The sequence below is a fragment of the Prionailurus viverrinus genome, chromosome D4 (genome assembly GCF_022837055.1).
Source record: "Prionailurus viverrinus isolate Anna chromosome D4, UM_Priviv_1.0, whole genome shotgun sequence".
NCBI lineage: Eukaryota > Metazoa > Chordata > Mammalia > Carnivora > Felidae > Prionailurus > Prionailurus viverrinus.
Genome location: NC_062573.1, coordinates 57,377,315 through 57,397,070, shown reverse-complemented (window position 1 = coordinate 57,397,070; position 19,756 = coordinate 57,377,315). Strand labels below are relative to the sequence as shown.

Genomic DNA, 19,756 nt, shown 5'->3' with positions numbered 1-19,756 from the left:
TATCCAGCTAAATTCTCATATAATTGCTGCTAATTAATAAGAAAGCAAACTTTTTATTATGAGGGATCTTAGAAACTTTCCTATTTCCCTGAATGACTAACTGGCTTCCAACATGAGTAATCTTGACTCCTTGAACAAAGCGGGGGGGGGGGGGGGAACTTCTGATTTCTTGATATTTATACTTTATTTCTAGAGACACATACTTCCATCATTTTGTTAGCTATTTAGTAAAAGGGTCAATGAAGAATTTGCACTAAACCCACCACAAAATTACAAGTACACTAATTTCACAGTACAGCTTTAGAAAAAAGCGTGAACATAAACTGATATTTAAAACACCTTACTTCCTGTTACTAAGTCCTTTCAACTGAGTTACCATAATAATTATTGTAGGATAAATACAGCTCAACTTTAACAATAATAGAAATGGATACACAAAAACTGAAGCAGGAAGTAGAAGACTTGATAGTGGAGGAGAGAACTAGCAATAATAACAAGCAATTGGGGTATACTTATGCGCACCTAAGAACAAGTAAGCAATAAACTGGGAGTTGCCTGAATATCTACAACTAGAGTTGCCAGTCAGGTAACCCAAATCCAACTTATTTGACCTAATTATCAGTGAGGGGAATTAACAAACCCTTGTTCCATACTAAAAGGCCTAAGCAAGAATGAAAACATGTCCAGGTATTCCAACTTTGAAATGGAATCAGAAATCTAGAGATTTTATTATGAGAAACATGTGATTAGATTTTACTGAATTGCAGACATCACATATTATAAGATGCATCTTGAATTCAGAAAAGTAACGTAATAGGAAAAAATGGGCATCGGGGAATCAATGAAAGACACTACTCCAAAATTTCTACATATCTGTAGAGAAACAAAACTATCCATGGCTTGTAGCTACTTAAACAGTTCCTTGAGTTTCAGTGCAGTTTCACTGAAAGGAAACAGCATATGGGGGCAACCTTGCTACTACCCCCAACACTGCAATTTCTGCATTAGTGAGAGGGAAGCTAATTAGCACCTATATTACTCGTCAGTAACACATAAAGGCATCACTCTGCTCCACTGAAGGAACACCAACTGGTGTTCTTAGTAGTTTTATTTGCCTAGAAAGAGAAAGTATATTTTATTTTAAATGTTTAATTTTATGAGGACAAGCACAAAAATAATGGTATTAATAAATAAGTTATATTTATCAGTTTAGGATGTGCATTAAATATATATTGTACTTCAGAAACATACTGGTATTACAGAGAAGTAAAGATACGGTTGGCCCGAATGAATCAATCATGGTATGTTTTAGATCTTTGGTACATCACAGTAATGACTAACCGTAACTATTAGAACAGTTCAGTTATACCTAAAAGTTTAAAATAATAGGTGCTCTAGGGGCACCTCGCTGACTCAGTCAGTTGGGTGTCCAGCTCTTGAATTTTGGCTCAGGTCATGATCTCAAGGTTCTTGAGATCGAGCCCACGTCAGACTCTGCGCTGACAGTGTGGAACCTGCTTGGGATTCTCTCTCTCTCCTCTCTCTCTGCCCCTCACCCACTCTCTCTCTAAATAAATTTTTTTAAAACATTAAAAAAAATAATACTCTAGAAATTGTGAAAGGACAGTTATCTCAGGATTCCAGACACTGTTGCATAAAAGTGCTGTCTGTTGGAATCACTCCATTATTGGTGAGAATGCCTGCTCCAGATAACTACAGTAGGATAAAAAGACAAGATTCCACAAGTACTCTTGGCTAAAAAGACCTTTAGCATGATAGCATCTTACTATTTAAAGGGTGGAATGGCAGAATCAAATTACTTACTCTTTAAAATATACTACATTTACAAATGTAGAGGACATCTATTGTTTTGCCTTCCTGGACTTTCTTCTTTCTCTTTCTCTCTCTTTCTTTTATTGTCAGTGTGGTTTGACAGGGCTGATCCCAGCATACCCCTCCAACTACTGAAATGATCCACCCAACAACTACCCTCACCAGGAACACAGTCTAGCTCAGAGCAAGGCACATGATCTAATAAGGCAGGCCAATGAGGAACTTGTGGGTTTCTTCTGATGACTTTGCCCAGTGAGTCAATCAAAGATGCTGGTCGCCATCACTACTGGGGAGGGTTGGCCTGGTAACAAAACTAGCTTTTTCTGGCGAGTATCTGAGTACATTCACCTGGTCATACATGAAGTTACACCTGCTCCTAGACTTTTTATTTATGTAAATCAATAAATGTCCCCTTTTTTATTTAAGCCATTTGTATTTACTTTCTGTAATTTGCACCCAGAAGTGTCTTGACTTCATACAAACGAAAGGTTATGATAAAAACATTTTCCAGAGGTAATTAGATGTATAAGGACTTTTATTCACCTCACCAGATCCTATGCTAAGGGTTTTTAAATCTCCTCATTTAATCACTCTATGAAAATTATCAGCACTACAAAAATTAAACATGAAAGAAAAATGCCCAGTAGCACATTCATGCACTCTGGGAAAGATGCATCAAATATACAAATCACCACTAAGAACTGGAACTTCAGAATGGGGGTAAGAGGATAAAGACTTGCCTTTTTTTTTTTTCACTATACATATCTAAATTGTTCACCTCTTCAAAAAACAAGAATATTACCTCTGTAAGTAAAACATGAATAAAGGAGTTAAAAGCAGTATCCTTGAAAACTTACTTCATAGTGTTCATATTCATCAAGGTTAAATGTGTTGAAATTAAGGAAGTCATACTGCATTGCCTAAAATCCAAAGGAAAGCTTTTAAGAATAAAGATGCAAATAAGAGAACAATTTCCGATCCAATTTCCTAATTAAAAATATCAGGAGGTAACCCAAAAGACCATTATTATATTTAGATTTTGTTCCACTTAATAGTTTTCAAAGAAGGTGGGCTATGTGTTTTAAATGCTTCCATTATCTGGAAAATTAGCTATAATAATATTTATTTTAATGAGATTTGATTTGTTTTTATTTTCCTTCATCAATCATCCTATCCATGCACAGCTAAATAATGAAGACTTCAAAGTAATCATACTAAGTTTAATAAGTTAGTTAGCTGATCTAATGATCAACACCACCAAGCAATGGTCCTTAAATAAATAATAAAAAAGAAGTAAATCATAGGTTAGCTTATCCCAAACAAATCCCACCACTTCATAAATATCTTCACTTTCAAATTCTTCTGAATTTGGATTAAAAGATGAATGTTCCAGGGGCGCCTGGGTGGCGCAGTCGGTTAAGCGTCCGACTTCAGCCAGGTCACAATCTCGCGGTCTGTGAGTTCGAGCCCCGCGTCGGGCTCTGGGCTGATGGCTCAGAGCCTGGAGCCTGTTTCCGACTCTGTGTCTCCCTCTCTCTCTGCCCCTCCCCCGTTCATGCTCTGTCTCTCTCTGTCCCAAAAATAAATAAACGTTGAAAAAAAAAATTAAAAAAAAAAATAAAATAAAAGATGAATGTTCCTGATACAACAAAATTCAAAATTTTGAGGAAAAAATTTTTTTCAATAAAAAGAAAACCCATAAAATTTCTGTTCTATTCTGTAGCCTCACCCTCAGTTGCAGCGGGGAAGGTTATGCTAAGCAAAATAAACAGAGTATCTAATTTCTGAGACAAAGACAAGCTGGTGGCCTCTGAGATGTGTTATCCCTGCTCACTGAGCCAGACAGCATGCAACCAAGGATTTTTTGTTGTTGCTGTAGTTGACAGTGTTTTATTAGTTTCAGGTGTCCAACATAACGAAGTTGACAATGTTACACATTACTCAGTGCTCACCAGCTAAATGTAGTCCCAATCTGTCACCATACAATGTTATTGTTCTACTACTGATTATATTCTCTATGCTGTACTTTCCATCTCTGTATGTAAAAATTCTTGATCAGCAAGGTATTCTTGGTTCAAAAGGGATGACTCTATAAACTCAGCTTTCAAAATTTAAACCACTGAAATATGAATGGAAAATGAGAAGGCTACAGTATCAAACAAAAAACCCTCATTTAAAAAAATATAGCTATTTAAATTCTAATTCCAAGACTATGATTAGTTATATTTCTTTGAATTCAAAATACTCAATATATGTCATGCTATTTGAACTACATGCTCTTAACAGAGTGATACAATAAGATGTAGTTTAAAGGCAATTTCTACTCATAAGGAGAACCTATTAGAAGCTGCATTAAAATGAAGTCACAATTACTTTTATAAACCTTTTTTATATGCAATAATATTCAAAATCAGCTACAAATTAAAAATGTTTAACTTGAAAATCAGAAGCTGTTGACTCTCGAATAAAATTAAATATAGAGCAAGAAAAGGAGTCTTTGACTTATAGTTCCTGCTAATTAATTAGGCTTTGGATATAATATCTGATAAAAAAGAAAAAAACTAAGCTGACAAATAACAATAGAATGTTAGAGTGGACCATTTCTAAGGCCCTCTAAGTTTTTCACCTCTCTTTTTAAAGGAAGTGGAAGTAGAGAGAAGGGAACCCTAGCATAAGGAGAGGTATACCTGCCTGCATTAGCAGTTCCCAGGGGTCATTTATACCCTCCATCTCTTGATCACCTCCTCTGCACATTACCCGCCTAAAGTGAGGCCTGATTGAGCTGCCTCAGAGCCTGTGGCAACGAACTTGATCACCTTTATTAACAGTCACTGGACTCAAACCCAAAACAACATTAAGTTCTATACCTTGTTGCCTAATACAGGAAAAAAAAGATAAACTAATTAATATCTGAATTAGTATACTAACTAGTCCTCAAATTTCTCAGAAAGCCACCATGTTTCATTATACAAGAAAGCAAACCAGGGCTCCTTTTGACTGTGAGAATGTAAGTCACATAAAACTTGAGATGTTGTTGAAAGTTTATTTGATCCATGGGCTACTGATTTAAATTCTAGTCTCTTGTGCTGCCCTGACATTCAAGACACATACCTGAGGGAGGGAGTGTGCCTGCGTCACATAACTCCAGGGGACCCCATTCATTTAGAATGTGATATTAAAGGTGTCCCTGGGAGTCAAAGACGGCAGGCAGTACTGGTTATAAAACACAGCAGTTATTTTTAAATAACTTTGACAAAGCAGTGGTGACCTACTTAGTCTTACATAAAACCTAGTAACAAACTAATGGACTACACAAATTCTTCTGCTGAACTAGAAATTGAATGCTTGAAAACACAAAACGAAGTGTTTGTATCAATTAATGCATTACAGAAATGTCTGTGGTAAATAGGATTGGTGGCTATCAGACCCATAAAATACATAAATCAAAGACAACTCGGAAACCAGTAATCTATTTACTTCTTGTTTTTCTTTGAAATCACAACGCACCCAAAACATGTCTGGATTTAGAACCTAATTACATAACTAGCTCTGTTGTTCAAGTGGCTTTTTTCCCAACTCATTCAAGAAACACTCAGATTCAGAAAAATCATTTACTGGTTTGGCATTATTGCAAAGTTAGTGGGAAATGGGACATCTCTGACATCATACACATCTTGGAAGATCCTTGCAGAAAAGGCCTAGTCTTCCAACTCAACACTGGGTACATCTTACAATTCACTTACCTTCTTTACTGCATGAAAACAGTCAAGAAGTGTAATGTAGAAATTGCAACTTCCATAGGCAGCATCTCTGAAATCCCAAAAGTATTGAAATACATAGCTCAATTAAATTTAGTTTTCTGTAGTACACTTACCTCAAGACAAACAGACTAGTATTTAAAAGCAAACCACATACTGAGGATCAGACTCAAAAAACAAAAATCTTGCCTTTCGATTTTTAAGTCAAGGATAAGTCATTGTTATAAATTTCACTGTAGTTTCTACCTATTCCAGTAGATATTATTTTATAGGCATGAATCAATAATGACCACTTTTTAAATTTCAAATGATCTCCCTAGATCATTTTTGGCCTTGATGGCTGGGCTTCAAAAGTTCCTTAAGTTCTAATCAGTAATATGTACCCTTCCCCACAAAAGAGCAAGGCATTGAATCTTTTCTTTTTTACTGGAAAATACCATATTAAACTGTTACCAGGTAAGACTTCTTTTTGATTCTGTATACACATATATGTGTGTGCATGTTGTAAGTATATGCTGCAGATATAGGTCTATCCATGAAGGAAAACAATATTGGGAAATCAAAGTAATATTTGAAATACTAGGTGCAAGCTTTGCACAGTGGCAGTATTGTAGCCAATGAGGTTTATCCGAGGCGCAATTATTGCTAACTGAAATACTAGCTGCAAGCTAAAAAGAAGGCAGTCTGCTCTTCTCATTATGCTTTCACAATTTTTAACAAGTTAACTGAGTAACTTCTTTCTGATTCTTACAAGATTAGAATACCAAGAAAACCACAGGAACTAAGGGGCCAACCACCTTTAGTAGAGCTTTAGTGCTCTTGGGGAAGTGCTTAAATTAGTTTACAGACAACTCCACCCAACAGCCCAACACCTCATCAACATCTATCTGTAATCTTAGCACAAATCTCTTAATGTCAGTTAAGGTTTTGAACTCCAATCCCATCTACTTCTCCCTTCTAGCTACTGTGAGCCATTACGAAGTAAAAATGTTTGGAATTAGACAAGATAAAAATTAATTTAATTGTGATCATTCTAGACATGCCAAACAACTGTGACTCTCTGAATGGTCCTTATTTGGTCCCCTGGTGGAAACAGCTGCTAGCGAAGCCATCATTAATTGCCTGTCTTGGTTGAGTTTTCAATTGTAGTATTACTTAACCTGAAAAATTATTTAAGATTTCAACTTACATAAACCTTAAGAATACAGACTTTCATAGCAACATGAACAAGGAGGAAAAGGACTATTTTAGTTTTAGACATTACTGTCTGGATTGGTTAGAATTACTGAGTTAAGTTATAGGTTAGCCTTCATAGGATTGCACACAATGTCTTACAATGTGCCATTTTTGTCCAGTAAGCTTCTGAATTTAAAAAGCTGCTCATCCAAAAGCTAGACCAGGTCTCTATGCAACCTAGAAAATGATTTTACCAGTAGTTTATTGGTAATATTCGGGAGGAGAAAAACAAAACGACCCATAGCAGTTATCAGTGTGGTCACTGATCAAACGATCAGCATCACCTGCTAATTCCCAGCTCCACCCCAGACCCACTGAGTCAGAGGTTCTATATGGGTGGGCCAGGTAATTTTTGTTCTAACAGGTCCTCCAGGTGACTGTGATGCATGTTCAAGTTTAAGAACCACTGACCTATATAATCAACACAAATATTTGTTGATTTGTAGAAATAATTTTTTCATTGAATAAAGAACATTTTTAGATAAAGAACCTATGGGTAAGGAAATTAAGTAATTTAGCCTAAACCAAAACAAAATTATCAGAGGAAATATGGTGAAGTCTCATATCGCATCCCAGTGTTTTTACCACTTTTATTATCTTCTTAACGTACTGCTAATTCTTCCCCAGTGAAATTAAAGACATGTTGATTCAGTCTTTGTGATAACTTGATGCATTTACTCATTGAATATTTTCTGAGAACCTACTATGGGCCAAGCCCTGCTCTAGTCGATGATGATTCGACAAGCTTTGATCTGGGCTCAGCTAAAGTTCTGCCTCATGCATCATACTACCTGAATAGATGACAAGAATCTTTATTCATTCCCGTTTACTTCATTAACACCTCCAACTTTAAACACACCCACACTTCCTTCCTTCTACCCAAGCAATCAGGCTTCTTCAAAACAGCAGAATAGCAGCTATGAATCTAGATGTAAGGTTGGGGCGGGTAAGATCATTTAACAAACTTAGAAAAGCAGATGAGAATCAATGAAGGAGTATTGCTGAAAAACTGCAAAACAGTGTCAAATACTAGTTTAAAAAATAACAGATTTTGCGGCGGCTTGTATGCATAATAGCCCCAAACTGCAAACAACCCAGGAATCCATCAAAAGGACAAAAAGCAAATAAACTGTGATGTATTCATAGAATGGAATGCTACAAAAGCAGTAAAAAAAAAGATGAACTACTGATGCCTGCCATAACACAGATACATCTCACAGGCATGATGTATTTTAAAAGCTAGTCCCAGTTCTGCGAAATGCCTACTCTCTGACTCCATTTATAAGAAGTTCAAAGTCAAGAAAAACTAACTGATGTGGTAGAAGTCAGCAGTGGTTACTTAGGGGGTGGTTACTCACTAGAAAAGGGCTGAAAGGAATCTTCAGGGGTGCTGGCAGTGTTCTATACACTGAACTGGATGGTAGCTACATATACACATGAGGTTAGTGGGCTGAAAATAGTAAGTAGAGACCCCCTCCACCATAAAAAAATCAACTAAGAAGCAAAAGAGTATTATAGGTAATAACCAAAAAAATAGAAATATATGCTCTTCATAACCATAATCCTAAGGTATCAAGAAAATATCGAACTACATTTTATACTATTTTTTCGTTTAGATATGCAGGGAGAAATACTCAATATATCCATTAAGAAATCAAGTCAACTCAGTGGTTGAAGAATTATATCTAGGTTGAATTAAATCTAATTAAATATTGCTGTGGAGAACCAAAAGTTTTTTTAACTGTAAATCAATGCTCTTCTTAACAGCTATATTTATACTATGCACTTCAAGTGGCAAGAATAAAAGACTATAATGCAATCTCTTCCAAAATACTATCAAACTTAAAAAATATTATCAAGCTTTATTAATTCTGACTGGCCTACTTTGTAACTAGTAAGTTCAACAGAATAGTAAAATGTGATAAAGCACCAGATTTTTATATTTGCCATATGCTGATACTCTTGTAGAATGCAGTTAAGTATAAAATACAACAGTATTGTACTATTACATACCCCAAATAACACAATTTTATTTCTGTGAATAAAAAAGTATTTTATTCATAAAAATGCATTTTTTATAAACAAAAAAGAATTACTAGAAAAACAGAAGGCAAAAAACATATTAAATACAAGCCCAAATTCTTCTAATATTCGATTCCACACACATAAAAATATCCTATTACATTATTACCAAAGTCTCTAAAATCTTGCTCTCAATTGCTATACTTAACTGGAACAAAAACTTCACAGATTGACACTAATTCATAGGACACACTTGGAGACACAATACTTTAGATATATCAAATATCTGGCATCTGTGACTGCAAAGATTCAAATTTTACCATCTTGAGCTGTTTCTAGCTAAGTCCTATTTTTTAAAGAATTACAAACATTTGCTCCTGGGACTAGAAGTAACTAACTTCATTTCTCAGTGCCAAACTTCAGTAATTTTAAACTCAGGTATGGCAAAAAAAAAAAAAAAAAAAAGCAACATTTATTCTATTTTTGGCCTTTGCATTTAAATCAATGCAAACTCTCTTTTACATCAACAGTGTTCCATGGATCCTTACTTGCATTATAGGAAATGTGTGCACTTATTCTATTTCAAGACCTTATGCTATAAACTTTAAGAATGGCACTATTATAGAGGAATATCAATATAAAGAGCTCTGTACAACTAAATTATCACTGTATATCAATGTTCCTGTGACTCACAGACCACAGATACAAGCCTTTCTTCTAAAGGAAGTATATGGTTGCTATTAGATTACAGGTTGAGAAGAAAAGTAGCACACTCTCCATGTTAGAAAATTATCTCCATCTCTCCCTACCCACCTCAAATAACAGAATACCTAACATAATCCTTGCACTAGAAAGAAAGGTGATAGTACTGGGTTCAAAGTAATTCTTCCAATTTGCTAAATCACTTAATATACAATCTTTAGTGCAGTATGTAATTGAAACAAATATCTATTTCATGGAGTAAGTCTATGGACAGTCCTACAGTTATTGAAGATTCTGCCCAATGGGAGACCCTCCTAAAGCTTGTCCACAATGAAGTCAAATTCACAAGCTTACATTTAAAAAGTGAAGCCATACCTTCAAAATCAGGCATTCAAGGTATATGCAACAATACTAAAATCACTACCTAACTTACAAGTGGAAGAATAATACCGCACTTGAAATTAACAACACAGCATGCAATCAGCAAAATTATTTCACATCTTTATTACATGTCAAGCGCCACACAATATTTAGATAATGTAACTAAGTCAAGGATTTTGAGAAACAGAGAAATTTTTAGAACTTAAAGAGAAAAAAAAGACCACAAGTTTTTTTCAAAAGATCTTCAACACAATCACCTGGTAAGTTTGAGATGAGGATGAGGACATCATCCATTCATGTACAGAGAGTATTTACAGAGTGCCTCTAGGACACAGCCACTTGGTTTCTCTAGTAGTGTTGCTGCATTAGCAACCTTGCCCACTATCTCTGCTGGCAAATCCCTAGGACAAAGAGGTTCCTTTTTGCTGTGGCAACCAACTCCTGATTATCAGGAAAACTTCTCTCTTAACTCCTCAGGACTCAAACTCCTCAGCGGTAGCTCTGAGTTCTAACTACAGGACTGTCATCTGATTATAAAGCCTATTTTCCATGAGTGGCAGAGGTTCTCACATAGAAGTGATTCACTGCCTAGAGACAATGTCTGAGACATTTTGGTTTCCACAATTAATTTCATGGAGGTGGAGGTATTACTGGCAACTAGTAGGCAGAAGCCAGGGATGCTGCTGAGTGTCCTACAATACACAGGACAGCCCCCACAACAAAATGTCGAAAGTGTCACTGTTGAGCAACCCAGATCTACCGGATTATTTGCACCCACTCTAAAATGACTATTTACCAGGTCTTCTTTTTTTCAGAAACAATTATACCAAGATGTTTCTGGCAAGGGCATGACTGAATGAATTTATCATATCACTCTTATATTTACCTGAAAGGAATATAGGATGTATTTCCACACATTAATATTCTATATGCTTCTTCTGGAGTCCTCCCCAAATATATAACCTACATATGAAAAGAAAAGAAAAAGGCAATTTATTTCTAAATGAAGATATAGTGCTGTCACTGCAAAGTGACCTCTCCAATTACCTGAGCCTGGGTCTCTAGCTTTCCCAAGGATCCTGAGAGTCCCCCAGCACCCGTCAGTGAATCCCTTTTTTGTTTCAATCTGCCATAGCTAGTTTCTGTTGCTTGCAGGAAGAACACTCAGCAACAAATTCACAACAACCTTTTGTAGTAACAAGTATAGAATTTTTAAAACAGATTTTCTAAACCAAGATGTTAGACTGAGCACATGCTTGTACCTCATCTCTTTTATGAAAAGCCACTGAAATGATCATAAAGAAGTGTGTGGGGGTCAGGGTTGGGAGATGGATTGAGACTGGGGAAAAGGTGGAAAAGGACATAAAGGCAGAGCAAGTTTATTAACTCCATCCATTTAGATTTAACTACTTACAATACTGTACAAGTTTCCTATAAAACTGCATTTGCTTCCTATTCTCATTGGCTTCTTTTATCCTCAGAACTACATTATGCTTCCATTTTTATCTGGTAGAATTACTTCAAGTAGATGCTTTAGTATTTCAGGTCCATTACTGGTAGGTATTCCTCACATTTCTGATAATTTCTTGTTTTCTGCCCTGAATTTATGGACTATGTATATGATTTTTGGTGGGTAGTTCTTTTCTCTCAATAATTTATACATGTTGTTCCACTGTCTTCTCAGTTGTAGTGTTGCAGAAGTATTTTACTAGCCTCATACTCTCCTTCTGTTCCTTCAAAGTCACTGGTTCTAAAAAAACTACTGGCCTCCCTCTAAATAAGTCATCTTCAATCTCCAATTAAGTTTGCCTGGGATTATCTGACCCACATGCTATCTGAAGGCACAAGTCTTTTTCCAACTCAGAATCTTCCTGCAGGGCAGGGCATTTTCACCTCATATATAGGGGAGGGGAGGTGGCCACAAGCATTAGATTTGGCACATATATTATGATACAAATTAGAGTCAGTGCTAAAGCTTACTTTGGGATAATATACTTTAAATGTTGACTGGTAAAAATAAATCATTAAAAAAGTTAATTATAAACTTTTAATCTCTACTACATACACATATGAGCTGTTTCTTCAATGTAATGTGAGCTGTCTCAAGTGAGGACCCACATCGTGGGTTTCATTTGACTCCTGGTTCATAGATTATATATTATATATACTGTGGTTCAATGTTTAATTCACTGAACCTAAATCTACTTGTTAATGGTTAGAAAATGTTTAAATCTTAAGTTTAAAAAGTTATTGGATTAAAACAAATTACAAAATCACAGATCCAGCAAGGATCTTTGAAACTTAGAGAAGGGTATATTCCAAAACTAGTCATAACAGTTAACTCAGCTTCCAGAGGGCATTTTACCAATTTTCTGTTTTAAGAATCACAAATGGAAAATTTTCCCAATGTCTAGGCTGTTTCTCAATATGGTTTCATCCCATTTACTCTAAAAAAAATGCTCAACTATAATTAACTATACAGAATCTTCCAATATTTATCTCTTAACATTTCTTTATCTATAGGAGGATACAAATCCACAAAAAAAGTACCACAAAGAACAATCAATTCCAAGAATAAGGAAATACTTTGTTACCCAGTATCAAACAAATTTTCAAGTACAAGTATTTCTGACTCATATACAATTGCAGTTTATCATGAGTTAGCCACAAGATAATCATTTATAATCTCACTCATCATACTTGTCTATACATTATCTTTTAAGCATCAACCTGTCAACTGACTTTTTATTTTATTACTATTCATTTGGAAAGACAGCATAACAATTCTTTCAGGAAAAATTTAAAACTTTTTAAAAAACAAATCCCTCTTTCCAAATCTCCTCATTCTCTTCTAGTCTCCAACATGCTTCCTTTTTTATCTAAGGCTTACTATATAACATCACTAAAGTATTTTCTTTTCTCCATTCTATTTTAGGACTTACTAGCAGACAACTCCCCTCCAAACACCACCCCTGAAACTAAAAGAACAAAACCAAATAAAAAACACTTTGAGGCAAATGAGAGTGAAAACAGGTTTGATTCAATTGTGTTTGAGTATATATGTGTATATATACATAATTTAAGTAAATAAAATCCAGAGACCTCTTTCAGATTTTCCATAAATTTCTAATAAAACCTTCTCTCAAATTATAGTAATTTTTCCTTAAGCACCACATTAAAGAAAATTCCTCTTACTCAAGATTGCAGTTCTTTGGTTTCTTTAATTACTAAAATTGCAATAGTATTATTTCCTTACTTTCAAAACACAGTCGCTAATACATTAAATAATTCTGGGTTAGCCTTGGAACATAAGTTCAATTCAAAGAACACAAGAGCAATATAACATTTCCTCCTATGGGGGAATAAAACCTAAATCCCTAGCCATGAACTTAAAAAAAAAATGTTATTTTTGAAATCTAGTTGGGGGATGCTTGTACATAATGTACTTAAACAGGTAATACTGGGTATAATGAGATAAGCTGAAAGAAATTTATAGACTCAGAATAAGTCTATTTATATAATGCTATAGTCTGAATGTTTGTGTGCCCCACCTTGCAAATTCTTATGTTGAAATCCTAACCCCCAAAAGGTGATGTGATGCTATTAGTAGATGGGGCCTTTGGGAGATGGTTAGCCATAAAGGTGGAGCCATCATGAATGGGATTAGTGCCTTCTAAAAGAAGCTCCAGAGAGATCCTCAGCCCCTTCCACCACGTGAGAGGCCTCACCAGTCCATGCTGACATTCTGATCCCAGAAGTTCCAGCCTCCGGAACTGTGAGAAATACATTTCTGTTTATAAGCCTCCCAGTCTCTGATACTTTGTTATGGCTACTCAGAAGGACTAAGACACAGAACTATTAAGGAAATATCTGCTAGCAATCTATCATTTTTAACTGTACACTCACGTATCTTCCCGCATCAAAAGGCCTTGCCAAATGAAATTATTCTAAATTTGTTTTTTAAGAAAAACCCTATAAATGGCTCCTCTATTAACACAGATCCTCAAATTAGTAAACTCTAACTCAATGCAATTTTATGATCTATCACTGTGTTCCCGGCAATTTGGAAGCTAGGTCCTTCTCAAATTCCTTTGGTATATTTTCATGAGAAGCTTTGTACAAATATAGAATGCTCACTCTAAATCCACACTGCCATCCAAAAATAGGAAGCAACAAATGAGGAACAAGAGAGATATTAAACAGCTGTGGTAGCCAGCTTCCAAAACAGTCCCAGTGATGCTCACCTCCTGGTACTTCTACCCTTGCATGGCCCCCTCCCACATTGATTGGGCACCTATGTATAAACAATGCATAAAAGGCAGAGTGTGACTTCTGAGGCATAAATGATGCTGTGGTTCCAGCATTGGATTCCTCACTCCAGGTACCTCAAGGTGCCATTCAGTGACGGTACTTGGGCAGCTGTGTGGCAAGGAACTAAGGCCATGTGCCAATAACCAGCGCTAATTGGCAGGAGTGTGAAGAGACCCCGTTAGCAGTGCACCCTCCAGCAGCCCCAGGCTAGCCTTTAGATGACTGTAGTCCAGGGGGGTAATTTGTCAGGCAGCAATAATATGGTAACACAATCAACAGTAAGAAATGATCAGTTTGTTAAAAGTGTATAAATAAAAAAATAGGTGACAAGTGCAGAGATGTAAAGATAAGCAAGTCTTGTGGCTTAGAAAGCATTAGGAAGGAGAGCTTGTTGCCACCTCTCTCTTTCTCTCTCTCTGAAGAAGCAAACAGCAATCTCACAGGATGAATAAAATATTGGGGCAGAAATACTTGAGAAGTCAATAGTGCTTTTCAAAGTCATGATCTTTTTTGCTGAATAAAATCAAAGCCATTTCTAGGACTTCCACCACCCCCATTTTATAAATTACCATCTGCCTGCCTCAGTCTCTGTGAGAACTTCTAACCTTGGACTACTGATCGGTGTTGCAAAACCTGGGAGGGGCTGGGCTCAATTGGTGATTAATTAATTAGTGGACTGAAAGAAAAGAATCACAGACTGATCAGTTTCAATCCTGACCACTCAGGCCTCAAATAATAACACCCAATCACTTAGACACATGCTTCTTATTTCTATTCTTACAGAGCATTTTGAAGCCTAAGCTATGTACTTATTGGTCTTTGGTACAGTTCTAAAAACCAAAACATTACACAAATCATCCTAAGAATGAAGAATAACAAAAAGTACTTAAACTCCACAACAAATGTGGCAGCCCAATAAACCAGTAAACCATTTTCAAGTATTTTTCTTTTTTTTTTTAATGTTTATCTATTATTGGGAGACAGAAACAGAGCGTGAGCAGGGGAGGCGCAGAGAGAGAGGGAGACACAGAATCTGAAGCAGGTTCCAGGCTCTGAGCTGTCAGCACAGAGCCCGACGCGGGGCTTGAACTCACAAACTGAGATCACGACCTGAGTCAGCCACTTAACCGACTGTGCCACCCAGGTGCCCCCATTTTCAAGTATTTTTCATGGAGAAATGTCACAATGTTTCCAGTATTAACTTACATGCGCATCAACCAGATGACACGGTCTTTCCTATGCCAAGACTTGAATGATCTTTTTTAAAGAAATCACTCTCTCCAGATTAACACCGAAATGTTCGTGAAAGTTGGAAATAAGCTTAAACATGGAAATAAGCTTACGGAAATAGTTTATTGAGCAGGGAAAGACTATATACAATACAGTTTTACATGATAAGATAAATAAATCAATTTCACAGCTCCTGCACAAATACAGAAATATGAAAAAAAAACCTAAATCATTTTTAGAAAAAATCAGATGGCCTTATATTTCAACAGTTTTCACTTTTTAATTATTTTTATTTATATAACAGTAGGCTAGTATAATGACTCTCAGTTTAGATAAAGGGAAACTGGAAGTTTGGAGTAGCAATCATATCTACCAAAGCCATACAGCTAATAAACGTGAGGGAGGGGCGCCTGGGTGGCTCAGTCAGTTAAGGGTCTGACTCTAGATTTCAGCTCTAGTTACGATCTCAGGATTTGTGAGATCCAGCCCTGTGTAGGGCTCCATGCTGACAGGGCAGAGCCTGCTTAGGATTCATTCTCTTTCTCAAAATAAATAAATAAACTTTTTTTTTTTTTTTTTTTTTTAATGTGAGGGAATTGGTTCTGGGTATTAAGTGTACATGGTTATACTATGTGAGTAGTAGGGATTTTTTTTTTTTTAAACAAAGCAAAAATCTTGATTTTTTTTTACATGAAACCTAATTTTTAAACATGGCAAAAACAAACAAACTACTATTATTTAAAAAATAAATACTGTTAGTTACACAAAGCCAGCAGGCCACTACTCTCCCACTTCTCCAACTGGTCACCCAAAATCACACTGCTTGCTATGGATGGAAGAGGGCCTACTGCTCAGCCCTTACTTATAGATGAGAAACCATACTATCTAAAACAAGTATTAGGGGTGCCTGGGTGGCTCAGTCAGTTAAGCAGCCGATTTCAGCTCAGGTCACGATCTTGCAGTCTGTGAGTTTGAGCCCCACATGGGGCTCTGTGCTGACAGCTCAGAGCCTGGAGCCTGCTTCTGTTTCTGTGTCTCCCCCTCTCTCTGCCCCTCCCCCATTCACGCTCTGTCTCTCTGCCTTTCAAAAATAAATAAATGTTAAACAAAATTTTTTTAATAAAAAAATAAAATAAGTATTAAAACAAGGACAGGATCCAAAATTCCAGACAGCTTAAAAGATCTACAATCAAAGCTCGTAACAGTCAGAGTCATTTCTCTTTACCTTTTCCCCAAACTAATACCACCTAGCAAGTATCATGGGCAGCTGAAATACCAGCAGTCAGGCTCACCAGGGTGAAAAAGGAAGAAGTAGTAAGGCTGTGAACTGTGATGCCTACAGCCACCTCTACCACCTGGCCTGTTCCTCCGCCACATCCTATCCCCTTTTGGGCACACCTCACACTAACCTGGTTCCTGGTTGCTATTTACAGCTGCCTGTTGCTGTTGGCCCTACTTTTCACTGACACCCAGGAAGGGTGTTTGCCCAGGGCTGAGTATTGCCCAGGGCCAAGACCCTGGCCATCCCACCTGATTTTATCCTCCAGTCTTTGCTGCCCCATTTAGATGGCTATTTGCCGAACTGGATTCTTACCTACAGCTCCCAGATCCTCTCCTCTGTGCTCCCTTTGTCTTAACTTCTCATCTGATCCCTTCACCCTGCAGCCACCTTAACCTGGTACTGACTACTCCGGGTCCAAAATAATTAAATCCTTCAGGAAAAGGAGACTACAAGTTCAAAAGATCATCATTAAATAACAAATTAAGTCCCTGAGCTCTTATTCTAATTGTTGAAGTAATCTCAAATTCAATACAATTTAGGATTCTACTCACAGATTGCTGAATTAATCAATTCCCAGAATTTAATTAGTATAATTTTCAATGTAAATGTTAACAATTTACAAGGTAAGTCATTATAAAGGTTATAAAAATTGCTTGGAAATAAAAAATAATAATACAGAGTGATAAATTTTGAACAGGAAATCTATATGTGAGCACAATTAGCTCTACCAAAGTAATCTATTAAACATTAAAGGAAAGCAAATTTGCAAACTATGTACCAAGAGTTTGCTTCTGTCATTTATCTTATACTCAGAACGCTTTAACCACAAAAACTATTAGAAACAATGGCTAATTTCCCACGCTAGCCCTCAAAAGTACATTTAACCTATGGAAGAGCTAAATACTATATATCTGCAGGAAAACAGAACTGCTGCTGGGGCAATAAGATAAAATGGTAACTTTCTTGTTTTTTAATATAAAAAGCAGATTTAAGATATGATAATGGTGGACAGGAGCAGGGGGAAAAAAAGAAAAAGAAGAAGACATTTTATTCAATGTTTAATTTGTGCCAGATATTCTACCTAAACTGAAATTAAAAGCCAGCTCAGTGGCCTCTTCAAAAAACTATTTTGCAACTAGAAATTAATGTTTATACCTACTAGTATTACACACTATCACTTCCACTACAAGTATACACATAAAAAATTAAATAGACAAAGATAAAGTGACAGTTATTTCTTAAATGATTATATACAGTAATTGTGCTTTAAAGAACTTCTTCACACAAAAAATAATAAAATAAAGAACTTCTTCACTAAAATATTAATAAATTTAACAGCTAATGCTTCATTTTTTAAGTGTTTTTAAATGCCTAGTTGTGAGTTGTGAGTTCGGCTACTTCTTTTCTTCTATTTATTTATTACTTTTTTTAGTTAAAAAATATTTACAGAAGTATATTTTACAATCAATAAAAACATAATTTTAAATGTACAAGTCAATGGATTTTAACAACTGTCTACACCTATATAACCATGACACAATCCAGACAGGAAATTCCCATCACCCTCAAAGGTTCTCTTGTGCATCTTCCCAGTTAATCCCAAATGTTTCCCCCTCCCCATAAGTCTGAGACAACCACTGATATGCTTTCTGTCTCTATAGAATAGAATAGCTAGCCTTCCAAGAACTTCATATACATAAAATCATGCACAGCTGTTTCAATTCTTTATTTTAATGGGTGCTTTAACTAAAACAGATACTTTACTGTGGTAAGTATATGTAAATGCAGAAACGATTACACTCATTCTTTCAACCCATCCAGCCAATGATGGACATTTGGTTAGTAAATTCCCAACTTACCAAATGCTAATCAGATATTACTAAAAACTAATGGAGGAGTGCTGCACATTTGAAAACATGCTTAGCAAATAAGCCCAAAATCCACTGAAACTTTACTTAGATGATTTTAAAGCAGGTTATAAAATTTTGTTTTGTGGCTATCACTAGAACACTTGACTTTGAAAACTGTGTACTTAAATGGAAAAACACCATTCATTCTGCCTTTTCAGTAGGAAACTGGTTTCAGGATAATCAACAATCTTAACTGGAAGAAAGGAAGTTCAATTTCCATGAAAGAAAGCCAACTAATAAATGAAGGATGAATGAAATAATTAGGAATTATGGTTACACTGAAATCATAATAAAATTGATTGAGGCAAGTACTATAATTGTTGTTTAAAACACTAGCTGCATGGTTGATGGGGAACTGAACATACAAATAGTTTCAAAATAACACCATCTGAATCCATTAAGTCATAAAGGAGAAAATCATACATTGAAGGAATTTGATGATTAGCCCCTAATCCAAAGGACATTTTTAGCATCCTGAATGGTAATTTAGGTATTATATCATATGTTTTCTGATAGGATGCAAAATATTCTACTAATGCACAAGCCTACAGATTTAACTTCCAGTTCAGAAGACATACAGAGAATGGAGAAAACCAGTTAAAACATACCACAAGGAAGAAACCAGAGAAATTCGAAAGGTAGAACATTCCATAAGAGGTCTGGTCTCTTCCATAAATCCGTGTTAGCAAAAAGGTACCATGAATGTGTCAGTGAGGTTAAAGGCACAACAATCATACACAATGTGTGGTCCTGGATTACATATTGCTTTGGACATTTTGGATCGATGGAGGAAATATGAATATAATCCAGGTATAGAGATGATGCAGTATGTACTAAAATGGAACAATGAGCCACTGACTGAAAAAAATAGGTGATAAAACTGTACTAGTGAACATAAAACATATAGTATATTACACACACATATGCACATGTCCTGTTTTGTTTTTTTTTTTTAACATTTATTTATTTTTGAGACAGAGACAGAGCATGAATGGGGGAGGGTCAGAGAGAGGGAGACACAGAATCCGAAACAGGCTCCAGGCTCTGAGCTGTCAGCACAGAGCCCGACGCGGGACTCAAACTCACAGACC

General features: G+C 36.0%; 1 protein-coding gene and 1 non-coding gene across 10 annotated transcripts in view; one reads left to right on the top strand and one right to left on the bottom strand.

Moving 5' to 3' along the window:
• CDC14B (cell division cycle 14B) overlaps window positions 1–19,756 on the bottom strand; it is a 120,592-nt gene that overhangs the window by 41,096 nt on the left and 59,740 nt on the right. For all 9 annotated transcript variants that reach the window (XR_007146097.1, XM_047829081.1, XM_047829084.1 and 6 more), the window contains exons 5-7: window positions 10,819–10,895; window positions 5,577–5,643; window positions 2,691–2,753 (exon numbers count right to left, since the gene is read on the bottom strand). Coding sequence is in view for 8 of the 9 variants with exons in the window: in XM_047829081.1 (XP_047685037.1) it covers window positions 2,691–2,753; window positions 5,577–5,643; window positions 10,819–10,895 (207 nt within the window). In the remaining variant the exon portion in view is untranslated. The remainder of the gene's footprint in view (window positions 1–2,690; window positions 2,754–5,576; window positions 5,644–10,818; window positions 10,896–19,756) is intronic.
• On the top strand, window positions 6,180–6,325 carry LOC125151070 (U4 spliceosomal RNA). The gene has a single exon (XR_007146620.1). It is a non-coding gene; the product is annotated as a U4 spliceosomal RNA (small nuclear RNA).